The sequence below is a fragment of the Ictidomys tridecemlineatus genome, chromosome 1, assembly GCF_052094955.1.
Source record: "Ictidomys tridecemlineatus isolate mIctTri1 chromosome 1, mIctTri1.hap1, whole genome shotgun sequence".
Classification (NCBI taxonomy): Eukaryota; Metazoa; Chordata; class Mammalia; order Rodentia; family Sciuridae; genus Ictidomys; species Ictidomys tridecemlineatus.
The window spans coordinates 117,110,430-117,133,081 of NC_135477.1; the positions used below are offsets into that span (position 1 = coordinate 117,110,430).

General features: G+C 34.4%; 1 protein-coding gene across 2 annotated transcripts in view; it reads left to right on the forward strand.

Annotated features, from left to right (window-relative positions):
• Positions 1 to 22,652, forward strand: part of Camk4 (calcium/calmodulin dependent protein kinase IV) — a 235,277-nt gene that overhangs the window by 178,989 nt on the left and 33,636 nt on the right. For both annotated transcript variants that reach the window (XM_021727686.3, XM_005327225.4), the window contains 2 exons: positions 17,662 to 17,752; positions 19,765 to 19,839. In XM_021727686.3, the coding sequence (XP_021583361.1) occupies positions 17,662 to 17,752; positions 19,765 to 19,839 (166 nt within the window). The remainder of the gene's footprint in view (positions 1 to 17,661; positions 17,753 to 19,764; positions 19,840 to 22,652) is intronic.

The following is a 22,652-nucleotide window of genomic DNA, read 5'->3' on the forward strand; positions in this document are numbered from 1 at the left end:
TTAATTACATCTTAAAGCTGCTAAGCACAAGTACATAGTCCAGGAAAGAGGATTTTATCACAATACCATTTTTCCCCCCAGTCTCACTGTTGAACCCAGGGCCTCCTAGATACTAAGCAAGTGCTCTACCACTGAGCTATACCCTATAATACCTTTTTAAAAAAAAATAAATCTCACCCTAATTGATAATTGTGCCTATTTTCTTTCCTTTGACATTGTACTGCACAAAAACATAGCCTGTAATTCTGATATTGAATTGTCTGAAAAACTGAACTCCTATGCAAAGAATGTTGCCATCCACAATGGGCTCTCCAAGAGGACAGTTTCTTCTTTGCACATACACAGTTTGTATGGGACATCTTCTGCCTACCTACTTCTAGTCACAAGGAAAAGGCTCCTAGCTGGCAAGATTCCTTTGACAATGATCCTCTTTTAAGAAAGAGTTACTGTTGTTTGAAGGGGATCAGTGATTCTTTCTCTTTATGTGTATTTCTCTCCTAGGATGGTAAATGGGAAAAAGATTAACCTCTGGTTAATTATTTCTATATTGTTTTTTATTGATTATATATTGGAGGATGAGGATGGGGCCATGATACTTATTTCCTAACTCTCTGGCAATAGTTACTTTACAAAAAATATGAAAAATTTCCTGTCTTGAGGACATAAGCCCTATTGTGTATTACATGGAAAATGATGTAAATCTGGTATTTTCAATGTCTTTGACCATAAAGGAATGAATTTTTATTTTGGGAATGGCTAATTCAGGAATGGTGTTGAAAACAATCAATAGTTCTCTGAAATAATCAGGTAGAATATATTGTATTTCTGGGTCAGAATGAGAACTCTCAAGAAATATAATATTCTGTTGTTAATGAAAGTTGAGTTTTATTATGATTAAATAATAGCCTCACACTTCTTAGGTATGATAGTAATATGCAAAATGGAGGTGTTAGCATTTCTGGGTTAAGGATGAGTTTACTAATTGATGCTTTACTTTCTTTTCTCACAATTTTTATTGTGTATAATGAAAACACACAAAAATAATTTCACAGTTTCAACAGTGGGCACAAGAAGTATTTGTCGACAAGCTTCCAAACTGTAAAAGGGATCACCATGGAGTAAAGTGAAGATAGATGCTAAGACAAGATAGAGGAAAAAGCGGGAGTTGACTAGGGCGCCCTCACCAGACTGAGACCTGTTATGACATGTAGCTAGCATATCATCTGACTTTATGGGAATTATTTTTTCAGAGTCAATTCCGACTTCTTTATTTTCCCAGTAACTAAGCTCGAACTTCAAGTCTCACAAATGTGAAAAAGTAGACTAAGAAAAAGCTTGAAATGTGAAAATCAGTTGGATCTTTGGAAGTATTACCTTGAAGAACTGTTGACCCTCATGTGATGTTCTCCTCAAGAGAAGATAGCAAATCACTCCAAGTAACTATTCAGGAATAAATTCCTCATACTCAAGTGCTCAAACCATGACTGAGAAAATTGCTAAAGAATAGAAATGTGACTAGAGTAGCTTTATAGGACCTTCAGCATAGAATTAAGAGGTAGATGGTTATAATTAGTTACAAAAGGAAATCTACTTGTCTCATCTGTTGATGGACACTGGAGTTGGATCATCCCCTTTTTAAATAACTTTAAGCAAAGAAGAAAAGCAATAATGAACACACTAAAATATTGCAAAATGCAAAAGCAGAGAGAAATGTCTTCAAGACATACAAGTTACTGCATACTTTTAGGAAAACATTAAAATGGTATGAAGAGAGGTCTTTTAAAAGCATATACTTTGTTTATTCAAAAGTTTCATGTACTTTGACACTGAAGCCAGTTTGATGTTGAAAAGTTATCAACAAATAACAAAGTTGAAATAAAAGTGAAGCTTTGTATAGGTATTTGCATAAATGATGAGGATGCTTGACAATAACATAAGGTTACAAGAATCAAATAAAATATTAAAATTTGAATTAAAAACAGTAAAGTGCAAGAATTGAAGTCATGCATAATTGATTGATTTCATGGCCCATTTCTTAAACAAATTCTGAAAGGAGTTACTCTCCATCTGAAGTCCAACCCACATCTTTCTCACTGTGATAAATTCTGAAGGTGAATGCATGCACTTGTTTTTTGATTTTATCTTTTCATTTCCTAAGAGATTTAAGTTCCAGATTTCAAGAAATTTTCTCCTCTGAGATTCCATGGCACTTTGTACCATTCAGCTTCTAGCACTCATCCTATTATATTATGATTAATTGTCCATAGTTCTCTCTTAGGATAGTTGGGGTTGTTGCTAGACAGGAATGATGACTTATTCATCTGTATCTGTCATCCTTTCCCCTATCATCCACACCCTCCATATGCCTCTTTGTATTTGTACTTGGAACAGGAACAATATATCATTCATTGACTGAAACCCCTTGTTATTTATAAATACATTTTTAGGGTCCTAGCATTTTGTGTGCTGAAAATATTTTTGTGCTAGACTTAAATGCATACTTTTGTTTTGTTTATCTTCTTGTTTGGGGGAAGACTGGGAATTGAACCTAGGGGCACTCTGCCAGTAAACTATATCCCCAGGACTTTATTTATTTATTTATTTATTTATTTATTTATTTATTTATTATGAATTTTTTAGCTGTAAATGGACATAATATCTTTATTTTATTTATTTATTTTTATGTGGTGCTGAGTATTGAACCCAGTGACTCACACATTCCAGATGAGTGCTCTGCCACTAAACTACAACCCAGGCCCTCAAGCCTTTTTATTTTGAGGCAGGATCTTGCTAAGTTACTGAGCCTAGTCTCAAGCTTGTGATCATCCTGCCTCAGCCTCCTGAGCTGCTAGAATTACAATTAGTTTTTAAAACAAAATTGGACCCCAAATATGTTCAATAATTCAAGAAAATGTTTCATCATGTTATTTCTAAAAAAATATAATACCAATCCAAGGGCACTTTTCATGGAATACAATTGCTTCTAAAAGTCTAAGCAGAGACATGGCATATTCCCCCACATTTTGGAAAAGGCATTTAATTTCATAGAACTCGACATGGTAAATACAAGGAGAAGTCCACATTGAAAAACATGATTTTTCACTTTGCATTCTAATCTTGGTTTCTACTTCTCAAAATTTAACCTCAAAACACTTAAATGTCTATGATTAATATGTTGAACAAGTTATCAGTTCTGACCATCTGTGCAATTTACCCTTTGAAATGTTTCCTTGAATATAGGAACTGATCCAGAGCCATGCTGTCTAACTTTTAAATCATCCTCCTAACTTTGTCAGTGAAATTGTTTTACAGAAACTTAGCCATACACAAGTTTTCATGGCTCTGGATTTTGTAGAATTCTAGAAATACTACCTTATTGTAATTTGAATATCCCTGAGGAGGAGCCTTTTTACCTATTTACAACATTCAGACCTTCTGTTTACTCACAGAATGGGCCGTTTGGCATAGGGGCTAAATGGTCTGCTCTACTGAAAATAACTGAAGGTAGATAGAGTAGATAGAGTCCTGGAGGAGTATTTAGTGGGAACCCATGTGACAAAGACCTAACAATAACAATCTCAGTAACAACTAATCTTAGCTGTTGCTACTATGAGTTATTAGCTACTCGTGTGGCACAAACCTTAGCTAAAAGCTTTATGGGCATCATTTCACAGAATTGTCACACCTACAAGGCCACCAGATCCATTTTAGAAGTTGATTTCACATATGAGGAAATTGAGACACAGAGATTTAGTACATTTTCCAAGACAGAAAAAATTTAGAATTTTTTTTTCATTCTTTTTGAGAGAATCAGGCTTTGAACACAGAATAAAAGATGCCTTCATAGTTTATGCCATTAATCCTTCTGCTATCTTCTTTCCACTACCATACCCTGCTATAGACTGTTGGGCCAAAAGCCATAGACACAGATGAGCAGACAGAGGACTAAGCATGGCAGGAATCCAGGGGCCAAGACTGAAATCAGACATGTGGGATCCATCTAAAATATCATGCAATGTGGAAAAGTCACACGTTTTTCTAAAGACAGGTGCATCGCCACAGCAGGTGTGCCTATTTATATTTTCCTTTGCTTTTTTTATTCTTGGACTCGGTTCTAGGAAACTACATATTTGACACAACAAGAGAGAATCACTTTACTTGCTATAATTAAAAAATTAAATCTGTCTCAAATAAATTAAGAATATGTGCAAATGCAAATTCTATTTTTTAGGGCAGGAGTAGGTAGGAATACTAATAGCTCCACAGGTATAACTCTTTCAGAGGCACTTAGCTCTGTAGTTTGCTCAATATCTAAAATGGTGGAAAAATCAAAAACTGAAATCTCTGATGTGAGTTAGTAATAAAAGATGGTGTAGAAGAGGTATTCATATATTTGTAACCAAATTCAACTTCCATTCAATTATTGTATTTCCTCACAAGTAGTTGCCCATCCATGCCTATTTTGTAGGATCATAAAATACAGTACAGCCCCTGTGACTTTTTAGGTTGTTGTTACCTGGCACAGGTGGCTCTAGAGCCTGCTGTTGACTGTAGCTCTATGTGCTTTCAAATGCAAGTATCTACCAGCTCCTCCTCCAACATTTTATAAAATAAATCTTTTTTAAGACTAACTACAGGGCTGGGGATGTGGCTCAAGTGGTAGCGCGCTCGCCTGGCATGCGTGCGGCCCGGGTTTGATCCTCAGCACCACATACAAAAACAAAGATGTTGTGTCAGCCGAAAACTAAAAAATAAATATTAAAAATTTAAAAAAAAAAGACTAACTACAAATAGACTAAGAACACACAGAATTCAGGACTTTCTTCATTTGTTCACTCAACTTTTCTTAACTACTGAGAATGATGAGATAGGCTAAAAGGAATTAGTATGATTTTTTTTATGATAGATACAGTCAACTTAGTAGATATATATTCATTTGGTACTGAAGAGTGTATTCAAAAAATCATGAACTTTGCGTATAAATAAATATTATTTCACATTAAAAAAATAAAACAATTATGTTCACATAGAATTTCTATGAAATGAAAATATTGAGATGCCTCAAATTTGGCTTTAAAATGACATTTCTACCTTATTATTTAATGACTCAGAAATTTTAACTCTGAACCTCTTCATATGAGTTCTAACAGATTAGATTGTTTTACAATGTCATTTAACTGGATTGGCAACACTACACAATGTAAAGAATAGTGCAGTGTTCACTCAGCAGAATGACTAAACTCTTTGTATTTTTTACCCTTGTGTTCCCAAGAGATGAGTAGACAAACACAACAAAGCTTAAAAACAAGCCTCAAAAGAATTCAACTATTTCCAAGAAATGTAACTTAATTAGATCAAAACCAAAATTTTAAAATGCCATATCCAGCTCCCAACAAGATAAAATTCACACTGTTTATTCTCCAGTCAAAAATTAGAAGGCATGCAAAGGGGCAGGAAAGAAGTCAACCAATCAAATAGAAACAAACATAAAAGTGACACATACAAAAAAATAGCAGACAGAACTCTATTCTACATATTAAAGAAGGTGGAGGAAAAGCTGAGCATGTTGAGCAGATTTATAGAATATGTGTTTTAAAAAGACTGAAATCAAACATCTAAAGATAAAAATTATAATACAACTATAGTTTCCAAGATGAAAAATATACTGGACAGAAGTAATAGCAAGTTAGATACTTAAGAAACAATAGTGGACTTGAAGACAAATTTCCAATCAGAAATGGTGCAGGAAGAGATGGTGGAATGAGATCATCAATGTACTATAAGAAAAGAAAAATGGGAATCTGATATTCTAACCTCAATGAAAATAGCTTTCAAAACTAAAGGGAAAATGACTTCATCTGACATACACAATCTGATGCAGTTCATCACTACCTGCAATACTAGAGGGAATTTGGTTGTACATTGCAAAATAGAACTGATCAATTCATATTGCATTTTACTTCTCAGACTGGTGACCCAAAGCAGGTATTGATAATGCCCAAACAAAGAGCAAGATGAGTTGAGTTTCTGAAGTCTTGTGAGCACAGAGCTATACAACTTTGTAAGGGGGATGGAGAGAGAACATCTATCCTGATCAATACATATTAGGAGTTGTCCTGTCCCATCTCAGGTAGTCCTGCCATTTCAGTTATTCAGTAAATATTTGCTAGTGAAAGCATGTGCTAGACTTCTAAGAAAATTGTTGTTATTCCTGAGTATTTCATGTATCTTTGTTCTGTCTGTCATAGAGGCTCATTTAGTCCATAATTCTGATCCTTCACTCTTTTTTTTCTCATGCCTTATTTTTCTAAAAATTTATCAAAAACCTACTATATACCAGCCCTTGTGCCTACAGTCCATGGGTACAAAGGTGAATAAGATAAATCCTGCTCTCAAGAAATATTTTTCATTTAGATGGACAAGCACATACTTAACTATGATAACATCAAAGTATTATATTGTGGATGTAAAGAAAATGCTGCAGGAAGCAGACAAAATGATTCATTTTTCTGTAGGGTTGGAGGAAGATTTCACAAAGGATATGGTATTGATCTGGGTTATTAAATGTTCCAAATACTATTGCTATATATAAAAATATCCTCACAGCCGCTTAACATGCTCATGAATTCTCTGGGTTAGGACTTTAAACAAGACACAGTGGGGATGATAATTATCTCTGCTGCATAATGTTTGAGGTCTTAGTGGAGAAGACTCAAATGTTTGGGAGCTTCATGGATGGAAATCACCTAGAGTTGTCTCCACTAATATCTCTGAGAGTTTATTATGTCTGTTACCTGAGACTTCATACCTTTCATGTGACAGCTTAGGGATCCAACAGTGAGTATAAAGTGAAAAGGTAGAAGCTGCACTGACTTTTACTATCTAAACTCAGAAGTCACTATTACCTCCCCTGCATTCTATTAGACACCAGGAAGTTACAATCCTGCCCAGATCCAAGGGAAGGAGAATTAGATTCCATCTCTAAATGGAGGAGTAGCAAATTCTGGAAGAACATGGGAGATGAGTAGTACTATTTCCAGAAGAATCTTTAGAAAATAGCACATGAAAAATTATCATCTGGAAACATAGTGAGAATACATTTAGCATTACAGGAATGAAGGTTGTGTGGCTTATGAGAATTGTCCCAGGATACTGCACAGCCAAAAATTAGGTGTGAATTTTAGAGGGCTTTTAATTTTTATCCTGAGGTGATTAGACTTTAGGTTATAGGCAATGAGGGTTTACTAAAGTGACTTGTTCTTGTTTTCAAATCAAACATTTAAATGAGTAAAATATGTGATTTACAAAAATACCTAAATGTATTTGATACTTAGGGGCGGCTTAAAGACAAATATAATAATATCCATAGGCAACATGGCGGGCTCTACCAAGCAGTTGACAATGTAAATTGAAAGAACAAATGAAATGAACAGATATGAATGGAATTATATCACTAATCTTGATTGGTCAAGATTAGTGAGGGAGAAGGAGGCAATGGAGGATGACCCTGAAAGAGGTAAAAGTGCCTACAAGACCCAGAGCTTGGCCACCTTGCCTGAAGTGGATTCCTCTGGACCTAGGATGCATTAAAGATCAAGGCTTACCACAGATCCCACCGTCAGACAAGCTTAACCAGACTTGTGAATCTACGTCACGGGCTCTCATCTACTCTGTGGAAATCATAGAGTAGGCATCAAGGATGAAGAAAATAAGAGTGGCAGATCTCCAAAGCAGATATGACACAACACTGGAGAGTATTCACTCTGAAATTCTTACTTAAATTCATGTATATTGATTCTAAATTTTCTGAGTTATAGAAAAAAAAATTCATGCACTTTAAATTTTCTTCCTCATAGAAAAACTGTAGCCAGAATACTGTTTTCTTTTTTTTTAATGACTGGCTCTTCCTTGTCCTGTTAGATTTTTAAAGAAATTCAAACTTCCTCCTACCAACTCCTGAGACATTATCAATTAACTACACACAGCCCATCGAACACAGCATAGTGGTAATTAAACTAAATTACTATGTAGTAGCTTTCATTACACAATGACACAGTTTTTGTTAGGACCATAGAGAGAGTTTAATTACATGTCTAGACACCCCCTGAATTCAGAGCAGCCGTATTATCTTTGTCTCTTTAAAAAAGAATTTGAACTTTTGATTATTGCCTTTTTAAAAAGACTAAATGGCAAGTTAGATTTGGGGTTTTTTTCCTTTTTTTCCTTTCTTATCCTATCTTATGCCTTAACGTGTACTTGACTTAGGAAATACATCTGTAAATGTGTTTGTTTTTCAAGGCAAATGTACAAATTTTCACCCTTTCTCATGTTTCATATACCTTTCACTTGCATCCGAAAGTGTTTTCTTTTTCTAATACATCCCAAATACCCACTCTAATTTTTTAATATGTAAAGCATATTCCATAGTCTAAAGCACAGTCATCTTTAATAACATTACTTCCAGCTTCCTCACCTTTGTGAAGAAACTAACTCTCTAACAATGAAGTTATTTCTTCATTAACCCTGAGTGCTGCCCAGTCAGCTTCTCTGGGCAATGTGAAGAGCTTATGCTCTCTATGGGGCCAAACTCAAGATCTCTGGGCCCTGCATGGCCAAACTCTGCAGACTCAGGAGCTCTCCTCATTTCTTTTGTGCTCAAACATGGTCTCTTCTTTTCCATTACAAATATTTGCTTGCTGCTTCTTTCTCTGCATTACAAGTCATTTTTGTGCCTTTTCCAAAGCTATACATTATTTCCTGAATACCACCTCCATTTAATTATTCAAAACTTTCTGTAGCCTCCAGTACTAAATTCTCATTTTTTCTAGGACATGTATCAAATACATTTCAAATGTGTTTCCTCTTTAACCATTCTCAAAGTCCCCTTGGATTGTTGCCTCCCAATATGCATTTGCTCTAATCTTATATTCAAATAAGTTTTGTACACCAATTTATTTGTTGACTATATGTACATTGCTTCTGTTTTCTTTATATACATGTGTTCAGTCAGCATGAGCCCTGCTTGTTTAAATTAGGACATACAGCGTTTTTTATTGCTTTTGTGTGTGTGTGTGTATGTGGGCCTGAAGCCTAATTTAAAATAACCATTCACTTAATAATGATTTTACTGAAATCAAATATAAGTGCTTCATTAAAGCCTAAAATGAATGAATGTCTTAGTTTTTTTAGTTGAATTTTAGGAAAAAAGTATGGATCAAATGGTATTTTCCACCAGTTTCATATAGCTCTTTCTTATAAATATGCATTTGATAAAATTTTTATCCCATGCACAATTGAAATAAGAAAATGAATTTACAACATGTTGAAAGTATCCATTTCCCTCCAAGATGATTTAGTAAACCAGGAGACTCTCACCACAAGCAGAAACAAGTATTGGAGGCTGAGTGTTCCTGACCTCTTCCGTTGTCTGCTCTAACCTGACTCTCCAAATTTCCCTATTCAGTAGCATTCCTAATTTCCTCTCTTCCAATATCTTCTTCCCTTTCCCCATGATACTGCTACCCCAGTAAGCATTTCCAGCAACATTTTACTTTCTTCAGACACTCTTAAGCAATACTAGTCCTAGAGCTGCAAGGGACCCATACAAACCCTACCCGCAAGGTCAGCAACTGGACTCCATCAGGCTCCTTCATCTACAAATGGAAGCCTTTTAGCTTGTCCACTGCTTTCTAGGATATTACAGCTGGTCACATCAATACGCCTTTAGCCACTTGACACTTAAGTCACCGTATCACTTCCATTTTATTGCATTGGCAAGCACAATTACATGAGTGTTTCAGACATAAAAGAGAGGGAAGAGGAAACAGATGAATTTTCAAATTTCTCCAAACTTCTGAGGCATACAGTGTACTGGATATTCTGATCAACTTCAAAGGATGTAAAGAAATTAACCCAGCCATAACTACCAACTTGGAGCCACTATAGGATAGAAACTAATTATATAATTATTCAAAATGTCACTTGCAAGATGAAACTCCTCTGCTGGATCTTACAGTTAAAGTGTTCTTCCCGGTTTGGGGCTCTTCTCAAAGGGACAATGTCAATCTCATCTAATATTCAGCAAACACCTTTGAGGTGACTAAGTACCATTACCTAAAAAGAATACCATATATTTTATAAACATACAGATGCTACAAGCCTTACTTTAGCTAAATATATCAAAGTAATGTTGCTATGGAAATATATTGCCACAATGTAAGCAGAAAATTTTCTACTTAACAACTTCAACTTCCATTACAAACAAAAAAATGGCAAATGAATACAAGGTTCAGATTACCATCATTCTTTGACTATCTATGTTAGTCACTAAAAATTAAAACAACATTCACATCCAGAGCAAAAGTTAGTTACTTGTGAATCATCCAAAACCACTTATTGAGCACAAACTTAGAGCCAGGCACTGTGAAGGAAACCAAGTGTCTGGGGAACTTTTCTGATCTTTGTGGAGTTTTTCTAGTCTATTGAAAGAGACATCCTGAATGGAAAGGCTGCAAAGAGATCTACATGCTGTGAAGAGAATCAGAAAGCATCCCAAGTGGACATAACAGTGAGCACTTGCATCAGTTTAGAAGGACAGGTACAGTCTCCCTGAGGAGGTGACATTCATTCCAATTGATTTCTGAGAGTGCAGAGCACTGGCCAGGTGACAAATGATGAGGAAGCATTCAAGGCAGACAGAGCAGCCAGTGATGATAGTTTCCTTTTTGTTTCTTTTTGGGGGGGGGGGGGGGGGGGGTTCTGGGGATAGAACCCAGGGAAGCTTAACCACAGAGCCATATTCTCAGACCTTTTTATTTTGAAATAGGGTCTCATTAAGTTGTTCAGGGCCTTGCTAAGTTGATAAGGCTACCTTTGCGATCCTCTTGCCTTAGCCTCCTGAGTTGCTGGAATTACAGCCATGAGCCACTATGCTTGGCTCTTGTTTCTTTTTGATGACCAAAGTATATAGAATGTATTTATATGATGAAAGCTAAGAAAGAGATTTCAAAGAGGGAGAGGTGAAGAGAAGTTTAGAATGTGTGGCCAGTGCTTCTCAGGAAGTAGGAGGGTGTGGGATGAGATCCAAGTAGCCCTGCGGCTGGCTCTTGAAGAACTGCCAAGAATCCTGGGAGAATCCAGCAAAAACAAATTAACAGGGTTTGAAATATGACTGTTTATCAGTGACAAATACTGTGTGTCTTAGAACTTTGTTTTGTAATTAATAAAATCATAACAAGAATGTTTCAAATCCTGATTGCCACAAACTCTGTTCCCTTTCTGACTTCCAAACATTCTTACCATAAATTATAAGTATATATAACAAATTCAGTACATATTTCACTTAGGGCTATTTCGAAAGGGAAGAATGGAAACCTAATCTATGATATATTTTATATACTTATAAATTAACTTGTGTCTTTGGGGTGGAGGTCTTTTTCAAATGAAAAAGGCATATTCAAGCAGAAAAAGGAATAATAAGCAAGTAAAGGAAGGGAGATGTAATTGCACACAAACTAGGTTAGCTATTGTAATTGAAGCCTTTTTTCACTGAGTTTTTAAACAATAAACAGAATGGATAAGTATGATGAACTACAAAGCAGGTATTTTCTGATCAAAGTAACCTATGACTCTCCAGGAAAGAGCAAGTTTTCCAAAACTTTCCAAATGTGTTTTTTTGTTGTTTGTTTGTTTGTTTTGTTTTTGTTTTTAACAAAGTACATAAACAACAACAACAGAATCCTAATAGCTTCACAAATAGACCATTTATGAAGTGGGATATACACAACAAACTCACAACGCACTATTCCTTCACAACTCATCTCTGATTCTCACTGTCACCTGCCAAGGGTGCAATGCAGATGACAGCACCAAGAGGTAGAGGGTAGACAAATTATTTAGGGCCATATGGCTAATAAATTATACACGTGGGTGCATTGCCCTGAGTACCACTCATGAATTGTTCTTTAAAACTTGCTTCAAAAATGCTAAAGAAATCTTAATATGCATACTTCTTATATCAAAACTTCATCAAGACTGAAGGCATGACATTGAAATGAAATTAATCAAATGTATTCCTTTAGCACACAAAACATTAAATTTACTAATATAAAATCCTTAAGCATATGTCTGTTTCCTATCTTGACTTCGCTTCAGATAAACTTTTATTTGCCTTCATATAATGTTTTTCCCCCCTAATACTTCACTTTAAATATTTGAGCCAGGAAATTGTGCTTTCCTGCTTCTGACTGCACCCCCACTGCTATCTCCCCCCACACACTTATTTTTTAAGATTTTAATTGATTTGTGCACACTTGGCTATTTTTTCTTCTGATTTATTTTTTAAAGGTTATAGTTTGTCAAGCATTAGTAGTCATTAGTAGTTAGACAATACAATTGTTGGATTTATTTTTTCTCTCTACTAAATTGACAGACTAATATAAATGTTATAAACCTCTCAAATTGTTATAGGTTTTTATTCTGATTTCTTGTCTTTGGTTTACTTTAATTATTACTACTTTAGATGCTTGTCTTATTTTATAGTATCCAGTTATTATCTTTGTTTTTCTCTAGTGCTTTTATCTATTTATGTTGAATCCTCATGATTCAAAATATCTAAAATCAACATGTTGAAAAGATGTTATATGCCCATAATCAGATATTACCTAGATGTACTATGTCATTAATACAATATTATAAATTACCTGTGCATAATTTCCCATAACCATACAATTTTGAGGAGCATTTAAAATTAGTGCTACATGACATTTGAGGTCTATACTTCATAAAACCTAGTTTGAAAATAAAAGGAAGCATGCTTATTATTCAACTCTTAAACTTCTTTTTATGTCTTTAAGTGCTTAAGAAGTTTTCAAAATATATTCTGGAGGACTTTTTTAAAAAAAAAATCTCAAACTGTCTTATCATAGTGCAAAGACATTTCTTCTTTCTTGTTAGAGTATGATGGAATTTCCCAGAGGCTGTATGTGTGATTTTACAATAGACCTGGCATAGAAGCAGACATGACAATCCAGCTGTCCTATATTAAGCCAGAGATTAATGAAATTTGCAAAGCTGTGAAAGAATGTCACTCCACTCACTAATTTTTGTCCTAGAAAAAGACCAAATTTTAGTCAGGCATGGTGGTGCACGCCTATAATCCTAGCAGCTTGGGAGGCTGAGGCAAAGAGGATCGCCAGTTCAAAGCCAGCTTCTGCAACAACTAGGCACTAAGCAACTGATTGAGAACCTGTCTCTAAATAAAATACAAAATAGGGCTCGGGATGTGGCTTAGTGGTTGAATGCCTCTGAATTCAATCTCCAGTACCAAAAAAGCAAGCAAGCAAGCAAGAAAGAAAGAGAGAGAGGGGGAGGGAGGGAGGGAGGGAGAGAGAGAGAGAGAGAGAGAGAGAGAGAGAGAGAGAGAGAGAGAGAGAGAGAAAGAAAGAAAGGAGACAAAATTTTAAATTTATTTTAAACTTTTAATTTCTCAGTTTAAACCATTACTACAGTGAACAATGCTGTATGTAACTTATAGAAGCAAAGGCTCTTTTTAACCCTAAGGAATATAAACATTTCTTGAGAACTTATACTCCAAGATTGATGCTGTTCCTGATACTTTTTTATCCTGAGGGAAAATAAAAGATCATACTCCACATTTTCCTCATTCTTAGCTTCCTCATTTCATATAATGTAAAGTTTAGAAATTCTATGGGCCTACTTGTAAACTAAATAAAATAGTGAATGCCATTTTTGTTTTCCTGTCAAAAACATATAAATGCCTCTCCCCACATTGCAGCATACCTTTTGGTAACCTTTCTACACAAGTAATTTATGGCAAATTATCCTAGGTCTGTTTAAAAGCCAAAATTAAGATCTTTAACATTCCATTGCTTTCTTTTTCTGAGTTTGTTCCTCTAATAGTACTTAGCTCCTAACTCTATATTTTCCTCTAAAACATTCCTTCTTGTTAATCCACTCTAGCTCTCCTCATAGAGTCCCATATTCTCTTTCCTTTTGTTTGTTGTTATTCGTTTGTCTATTTCATTTGCACCTGGAATACAACCATGGTTTCTCTTCAAGAAAGCCAGAACAATATTTCATGAGAATCTTCATCTAATAAGTACTTTCCTAAATCAAAACCTAACAGGTCATTTCATTTGTTGTTATCATGTTGCTAATTTTTGTGTCATTTTTTTTTCCAAAGGAATGAAACTTCCAAGTTAGGTAAAATTAGAGAGAAAATCAATGTTGATGCCCAAATGTGCAATTTTTAGGTGTTTTTCAGAAATATGAGGTACTTATATATTCCCTTCCCAACCCAGCTGGTATCAAGATATGATATTTTCCTTGTTAAGAAATGTGGCATATGGGGCTGGGGTTGTAGTTAAGTGGCAGAGCACTTGCCTAGCATGTGTGAGGCACTGGGTTTGATCCTCAGTACCATATAAAAATAAATAATAAAATAAAGATATTGTGTTCACCTACAACTAAAAGCATTCTTTTTTCAAAAAAAAAAAAAAAGAATGTGGCCGACTTTCTCTGGTTATCATACAAGGCCAACCATAGTCTTCTATCATTTCTTCATTTCACATTTCTCCTCCCTCTCTCATTACCTTTCCCCTCCATTATTCTGCCCTCTTCTTCATTTTTATCTTCTCTCATCCCTTCCCCTGAAGCAATCAATTTTCTGCCCAGTACCTTAGGAATCACATAATAGGCAACGGTGTGAGCTCTGCTGCCAAATGCCTAAATGAATCCCAACCACAATGTCTAATTGTGACATTGTACAAATCTCTTGGCCTCTTTGTGCTTCAGTTTCTTCATTTGCAGAACAAACATTAGGTGACTTAATTCATAGAGCTGTTGTGAGGATAAAGTAAGTTACTAAGCTATTAATAATAGTGCTTGGATAACAATAAGAGTTTACTACATGTAAGCTATTACCTATATGTGATAATTACTTAATATAATATGTGAGCTAAACCTAGTGAGACAGGAGCAAAAACAACTTTATGTTTCTTACTGTTGTTCTGGAAAATCCACTCTGCAAATTCATCTCCTGGCTCTGGTGACAAATAAAACTTCAGGCCATTCCCATAGCTTTCCCAATCACTTCTGAGTGAGGAAAAAGCCAAAATTTTAGATTTACATCCAATTTTAAACTTCCACAGTAGAACTTAGAGATCTATAATTTGTAAATATGGAGGATAAGGATACTTGATAATTCTCTTTGAATTTTCTTGCTCTTCTTTGAACAGCTAGCTGCTGTTTGTGGTCCTTTCAGGGTTGAGATGTGAGGGTGTTGAAGGGGAAGAGGAGTCCAAAGGTAAAGATAGATTTTACCTGACTGGTACAATTGTGGTCCGGCATCGGTGATCCTTGGGTTTGGTAGGTTACTAGTGCCTGTTGCTTTTTCCACTTTGAAACACATTGATGGACTTCTGTTGTAGGGCATTTCTCTCAGCCCAGTTTCTCTGAGTAATCAATGAATGGCTCTTCATTTGCCTACTGTTACTTTTGTCAATACTCTCCCATTCTGTTTCCTGTGAGGCTCAGGTGGTATTTCCTACAGGGAACACATCCCATGCAGGACTTCTTCAAGGAGGCTCAGGTCTGGTTCCTTTCTTCAGAGTCTATATATATATATACAATTATTATATATGTATAATAATTGTATATATTATATATCATATATAATATATATTTATATTATATTTATATATATTTAAATTATTTTAAACTTTTAATATTTCAGTTTAAACCATTACTGCAGTGAACAATGCTGTATGTAACTTATATAAGCAAAGGCATATATATATATATATATATATATATATAATTATATATATAATTACTGGCTCATGCATGAAAAACTGATAATATTATAATATAATAATATTATAATATTATTATATAATTATATATAATTATTATAATATAATAGGTATATATAGTTATATATAATATTATAATATTATCAATTATATATAATTACTGGCTCATACATGAAAAACTGATAATATTATAATATTATATAATATAATATTATAATATATAGTTACATTATAATATATAGTTATATTATAATATTATATAATTATATTATAATATTATTATATTATAATATTAACAGTTTTTCATGCATGAGCCAGTAATTATATACATATATAAGCCTTTGCTTATATAAGTTACATACAGCATTGTTCACTGCAGTAATGGTTTAAACTGAGAAATTAAAACTTTAAAATAATTTAAATATATATAATATATATATAGAGAGAGAGATACTCTGCAGAAAGGAACCAGACCTGATATATACATATATATGAATTCATATATATATAAAATATGAATTCATATATATATATATATATATACACACACACACACAAACACACACAGCTGTTTTGTGAGTGAAAACTGATGGTGTCTTTTAGGAGAGTGATTTTTCAGTGTATATTAAAATAAAAACTCCGTGTAACTTTGGCCCAATTACCAAACCTGTCCTAAAAAAAAATGCCAGCAGAACTACCCAAATATGCAAATGCTAAAATGTTTATCATTGCATTTTTTGTAAATTTTTTAAAAATCAAAATAAACTTGAGTGTCCATCAAAGAGGAATAACAAAATTAATCATGATGCATCCAACATAGTGGGTATAAAAGTTAAATAAAAAAAGCTGAAGTGCTAAGTGGATGATTCAAAGATGTATTAAGTAGGGGAAAAGGCAGTTAAAAATAATATAAATGATACATTTGAGTAAGAAAATTGAGAAAACAAGGTATATTTCCTTGTATGTATGCATATATTTACATTTATAAATGCATAGAAAAAAGTTCAAACCAATGTTATGAAAAAATAGTTTAAATTGATGAGTGGTTCTGTTTGAAGAAAGAACTAGAAATGGGGAGCAGAGGTCATGTAGGACTTTAGCATTTACAATGAGAATATGCTACATGTGTGATTATACAGAATTTTACAAACATTTTAATTGCAATAAAATGAGTATAGCTGCTAGAAGTAATCTTTACGATTCATCTCAAATATAACTTTTAATTTCCATATTAATAGATCTCCTAATTCTCAGAAGAGTTTATGAGAGTATTCATCATCATGGAGTAATATTTATGCTATTAAAGAGAGTCCTAAATAATAGCTACTCATATCTAAAAGTCTGACAAACAATAATTATGACATCTTTGCTATAGGTGTGAGTTTCTAAGGTCACACATATAACTATGCTTTTCAGATATAAACTAGACAAATTTCAATTCACAGCACCTTGATTTTATTACAATAATAATAAAACAATTCCCATTGATATAGTAATATGCCTAAAGAGAGTGATGATATTCTCTGAGGAGCAAATATTTCTTTCTTTCTTTCTTTCTTTTTTTTTTTTTTTTTTTTTGACAGCACTGGAAATAGAACCCAGGGCCTCAAGCAAGCATCTACCACTGAGCTATAACCCTAAGCTCTCTTAAGTTATTTGTTAATGTATATAGTTTAAAACAATATCACTTTGTGATATTTATTTTGAAATCATAATGTGTGTTGTTGAATTGCATAACATAAAATTATGATAGTTCTTAAAAGATTAAGTATTATGTTGAAAACATAAATAGAATTATATGAATGTACTTTGTATTTTCCCTATGCAGTATCTACATGAAAATGGGATTGTACATCGTGATCTCAAACCAGAAAATCTTCTCTATGCAACACCAGCCCCAGATGCACCACTCAAAATCGGTGAGAATATTTCCTGATGTTTCATGACCCCTTTACCCAGAGCAGAAGAAATTTGTTCTGTGGAATTTTAAAATATTGTTCCATCCCTAATTTGAATTTTGGAGGAATATGCATTGTTTTAGAAGTTCATACTTTATCCTGGAATGTTAATCCAGAAATCAGTGCTAGAAGTTGGTGCTTCTTTGTTAGAGACACAAAGAAATTATGGTCCTTACCAATAACATACCTGAGGAGATGACCTTGTGTTTTGTAGATAAGTTTATAAGCGGAAAAAAAATGATAGATTTAATGCTTCCTTTGATTATTGATTCCTATTTTACAAATTATTTGGAGTCTAATTTTAGATAATCAGGAACTTTGATTCAAAATGCTTAGTACATATTGATGAATCTGGCCTCTGAGACACTTGTTTATATAACCAGATATAAATTAAGGTCTGATTTTCCCAAAATGTAGTTCATGAACTCTGGTGCCTAGGCAAGGTAAATAAAAGCGAATAAGACCTTTTTGTTGGAGTGCGTGGGTTTGAGTGGTTTGCAGAGGTGTTATGGTTGGTCAAATAAGTTAGAAAATGCCAACTTAAACTTAAGCAGGCTTTGTATTTCTGCAGCACTTCCAAGACCCTTAAAAAATGTTAATGAATAGACTGACATATAGTGCACTACAAGGATTTCCCCAAAGTTTTTTGACTCTTTTTTTCCCAAATAAACATTTTGGAGGAATACGAAGATGAACTTTGAGAAATTCCAATCTACCCAAAGAAAAATTTAAATCAGTGTATTAGGAAATGATATATTAAATGTTATTTTCCACAGACCTTCCTAAACAAATCATCATTTCCAAAAATTTTTTAAAACTTTACACGAATTCTCCTTAGCAGAATTTGTACTAAAACCTCTGAAAGTCATTGTATTTCTGGTGCTGACTGTCACAGCGCTGAGCTGACGTGTTCACTGCGTTCACAAGCGTTACCAACTTTGAAAATCAAGCTGTTCTATGAGGGAAGAGCCTAGACAACAGAATGTGCCTTATGAATGCAAGAACGTAATGAAAAAAATCCTGAAAGTCCTGCTGGCAGTAAGCCTGTTCTCATAATCACTCCTGAAAGGCAGCAGACAGCAGGGAGTTTCCATTTCCTTTGACATCCCTTTCAAAGATTTGATCCTTCAAGAAATTTCTTTAAAAGGAGGGATAGATACTAATTTAGGCAGGAGAGCCTTTCTTTCTGAAGGGCTTCCTGTTGCTTTCGCTGATAAGGATCAGGCACCTCCCTGGAAATGTGGGTTTATCTTTGAAGTCTAAAATGGTTTCAGTTCTGCACCTGCCTCTCTTAAAGAGTGGCCTTGAGCAGCTTCCTGATGTTTCCTGGGAAAGAGATGTAGCCCAGCAAGAGATCACAATGGTGGCACCTTTGATAATATGTTACTTAGGTAATACTTTGTGGATTAAGTAAAAAGGATTTTTGCATTAAAAAGACATTTGTCATATGAAAGTAAATTATTATCTGTCAAATATAATAGGTCAGACATTATTTCTCTTCAGTCAGAAAATGTCTTGATATTTCTGTTTATTTCCACGACATTTATGAAAATCTAATTTTTTTAATCTTCAACAATGGAAGATTCTGAATGATACCACTAAGTCTATATCATCTCTTATAGTTACTGTCACATAAATCTCAGAATTAATAACAAGAGACAAAATATCACAACTATTAATTAATAGTTGCTTAAGAAAATAGCTTATTTGCTAAAAGCTTGGAATGTTTTAGAAGAATGAAGGTTAAATATGAATTTATTTGCAAATGTTTTTAGGGAGTCATATTTTTCTCCTACTTAAATAATGACTTTTTTCCTTAGCTTCCTCTCAGGTGACTTGTCCCCCACACATGTGTACCCCACCATCAAATACAAAAGCAAACAAATAAATAATTATTTTTGGTAAAAAGAAAAAGTATTTATAAAAACTGAGAAAAGATTTGCTTCATTAATTTTTTTTTCTTGTGTTAATAGCTGATTTTGGACTCTCTAAAATTGTGGAACATCAAGTGCTCATGAAGACAGTATGTGGAACCCCAGGGTACTGCGGTATGATCTTTGATACTGATATTTTACCTTTATTGAAATCTATTTTTATTTAATGACCCAATTTTTATTTTTAACACCTAATATCTCTATTTATAAATGGCTAAAACTGGTGTGAGTCTCCATGACCACCTCCTGTTCTTCCTGAGGGGTTCAAAATGATATTTGTTTTAGGACATCTCTGTTAAAATGTCTTTTGGGCAGAAGCTACTCTTGGACTCACTCTAGAATAGAAAGGCAATCCCCAGGAATAGGATAGGGAAGTAGCAGAGTTTATGATTGGCCAAGAGCCTTCTGTCATGTTCTTATTTGCTCTTCCTTAGGAGGGTATTTTAGGAAACAGGGTGAATTTATTCAGATGGTATACTGGATAACATGAAAATGGTGTAATCTTTAGGTTTCATTCATGTCGATGGCCTAGCTACCCCTGCCCCTCAAGACAAAGACTTCAGGTGCAAGAAAGTTCCTCCAATCCTGCAGGTGAACCATGCTTAAGATCCTCGTATCCTCTTGCCTGATCTCCCAGAACAGGCTGGAGGTACCCTATGTATAGTCTATGAATCAATCCAGAAACAGAACAAAATCTTTTTGTCCATCCTAGCATGAAAGTAGTGGTTTGTTTTTTCCTGATGGCTGTGTTAATCCAACAATAACCTAAAAACCCAATAAAGCTTGCCAAAATTAGCTAGAATTCATATAATTTTGGTGATTAATGAATATTCCACAAATCAATTAAAATCCTAATGTAGATGAAAAGGAAAAGAGATGAAATTGTATGTCATCAGTCACAAGATTATCAGTCATCGACTTTTCCTCCCAAGATCTGACTTTTTACATAAATCTTTATCTCACTCATTTCTTCAGCAAACCTGTATTAATTGGCACTATATAGTGAGTTCACTGCATGGCACCAGGGTGATACATCTCTACACTAACCCCACTCCAGGGAGTGAGAACCTACAGAACAGACGTGCAAACCCCCAACTTACAGCACCTTGAGAAATACCAGGTTACGTGTTTGGAAGGGTCATTATGAAAACACAGGGAAAGAGGGGCATTTGGAGTTACTAGACTTGTTCTTCTAAATCACACCTTAGAAATAGAGAAGAACTATCTAACTAACTCATTTTAACAACTTTTGGATATGTAGAAATCAGATTTGAGAAGGGCAGTAAAATATTCTTTGAAGCAAATATGTGACTAAATTGGGCCGGGGTTGCAGCTCAGTGGTAGAGCACTTGCCTAACACATGTGAGGCACTGGGTTCAGACCCTCAGCACCACATAAAAATAAAAAATAAATAAAATAAAGGTATTGTGTGCATCTACAACTAAAAAATAAATAATAAAAATATGATTAAATCTACAGAATTAGATGTTGGAAGGAACCCTGAGTTTATTAACATTCTCATTTTACAAAGATCTAGAGAGTTTAAGTGACTTCCCCAAAATTCCACATCTGGTTATTAGTGGCCTGGGTTTGAGACTCCAGGTATTGAAGGGCCTAGAAATGCACAGAATTTCGCCTTCAAAAATCAACATAGATAAGTCAGTATATTATTCCTTTTATTTAAAAATGTCTTCTATTTAGGTTATTTAAACCTCAGAAGTATTACTTGCAAAAGTAATTGCAAAAAGAGTAAAAATCAAAACGTGTAGTCAATATTAATAGCCTTATGTACCTTCTTCTATACCTCTTCTTATGACTCCAGGTTCATGTAAGCATTTTATATTTTTGCTTTTAATGAGTTAGTTTCCCTGGTGAATTTTGCACACTATTTTCTTCCAACTTAATTTTTCATAATTCCAATAACTGCATAGATTTAGGTGTATCTGTCTTTCTGTTAAATCTTTACATCGTGCCAAGTGTTCTTGTCTGGATCCTAACCTCTTTGAGGCCAAGAGTAATATGTCAGTTAGTAGTAAGTTCAGAAAACCCCAATTGTGTGTCTTAGACAAGGTAGAAGTTTCTCTTATGTTAGAAGTCTAGAGATACACAGTCTTTGTGGCTTCCATTGCAATGGCTCTGCAGGTTCTATAGATCTCAGCATCAAGGACCCTGTCTCTCTCACAATCCAAAGTGGCTGTTTGAAATCAGTCATTACATCAGCAGAAATTTTAAAAATTGGAAAAATGATGTACTTTTTTGTAATTAAACAGACTTGCTGAAGCCCCATGTCACTTCCACTTATATCTTAATAGCCATACTTAGTCACAAACTCTACTCTGTCTGGGAAGCTAGCAATGCTTCTTTTGGTTGGACATGCTGCTATCCTAAGTTAATTCAGTGTTCTGTTACTAAATGTCTTAGTTCATTCAGACTGCTATAACAAAATACTTTAGATGGGATAACTTATAAACAACAACAATTTATTGAGTTGATGGTTTCTCTTGAGCTTTTTATGTAAGGGCACTAATTGCATTCACAAGGGCTCCACCCTCATGATCTGATCACCTTTCAGAGGACTTATCTCCTATTATCCACCACCTTGGGAGATGTTAGGACTTCATCATCTGAATGTTGAGATGGCACAAACATTTAGACCACAGCATTAAGAATGAGGTTGAGGGATTTGGGGGTGGCTTAGTGGTAGATCCTGGAATGCATAAAGACCTTGGGCTTTATCCGTAGCACCTAAAAACATTTTTTTTAATGAGTTTGGATTACATAATTCATCATAGACTTACAAAATAAGATTCCATGCCTGGGGGGCGGTGGGAAGTGAAAACCATTTCACTCTACCATGTTTGCTATAGGCATTCTTTTATTTTATTTTGTTTTAATGCTTTTCATTTTCCTTAGAACTGACCTCTGTC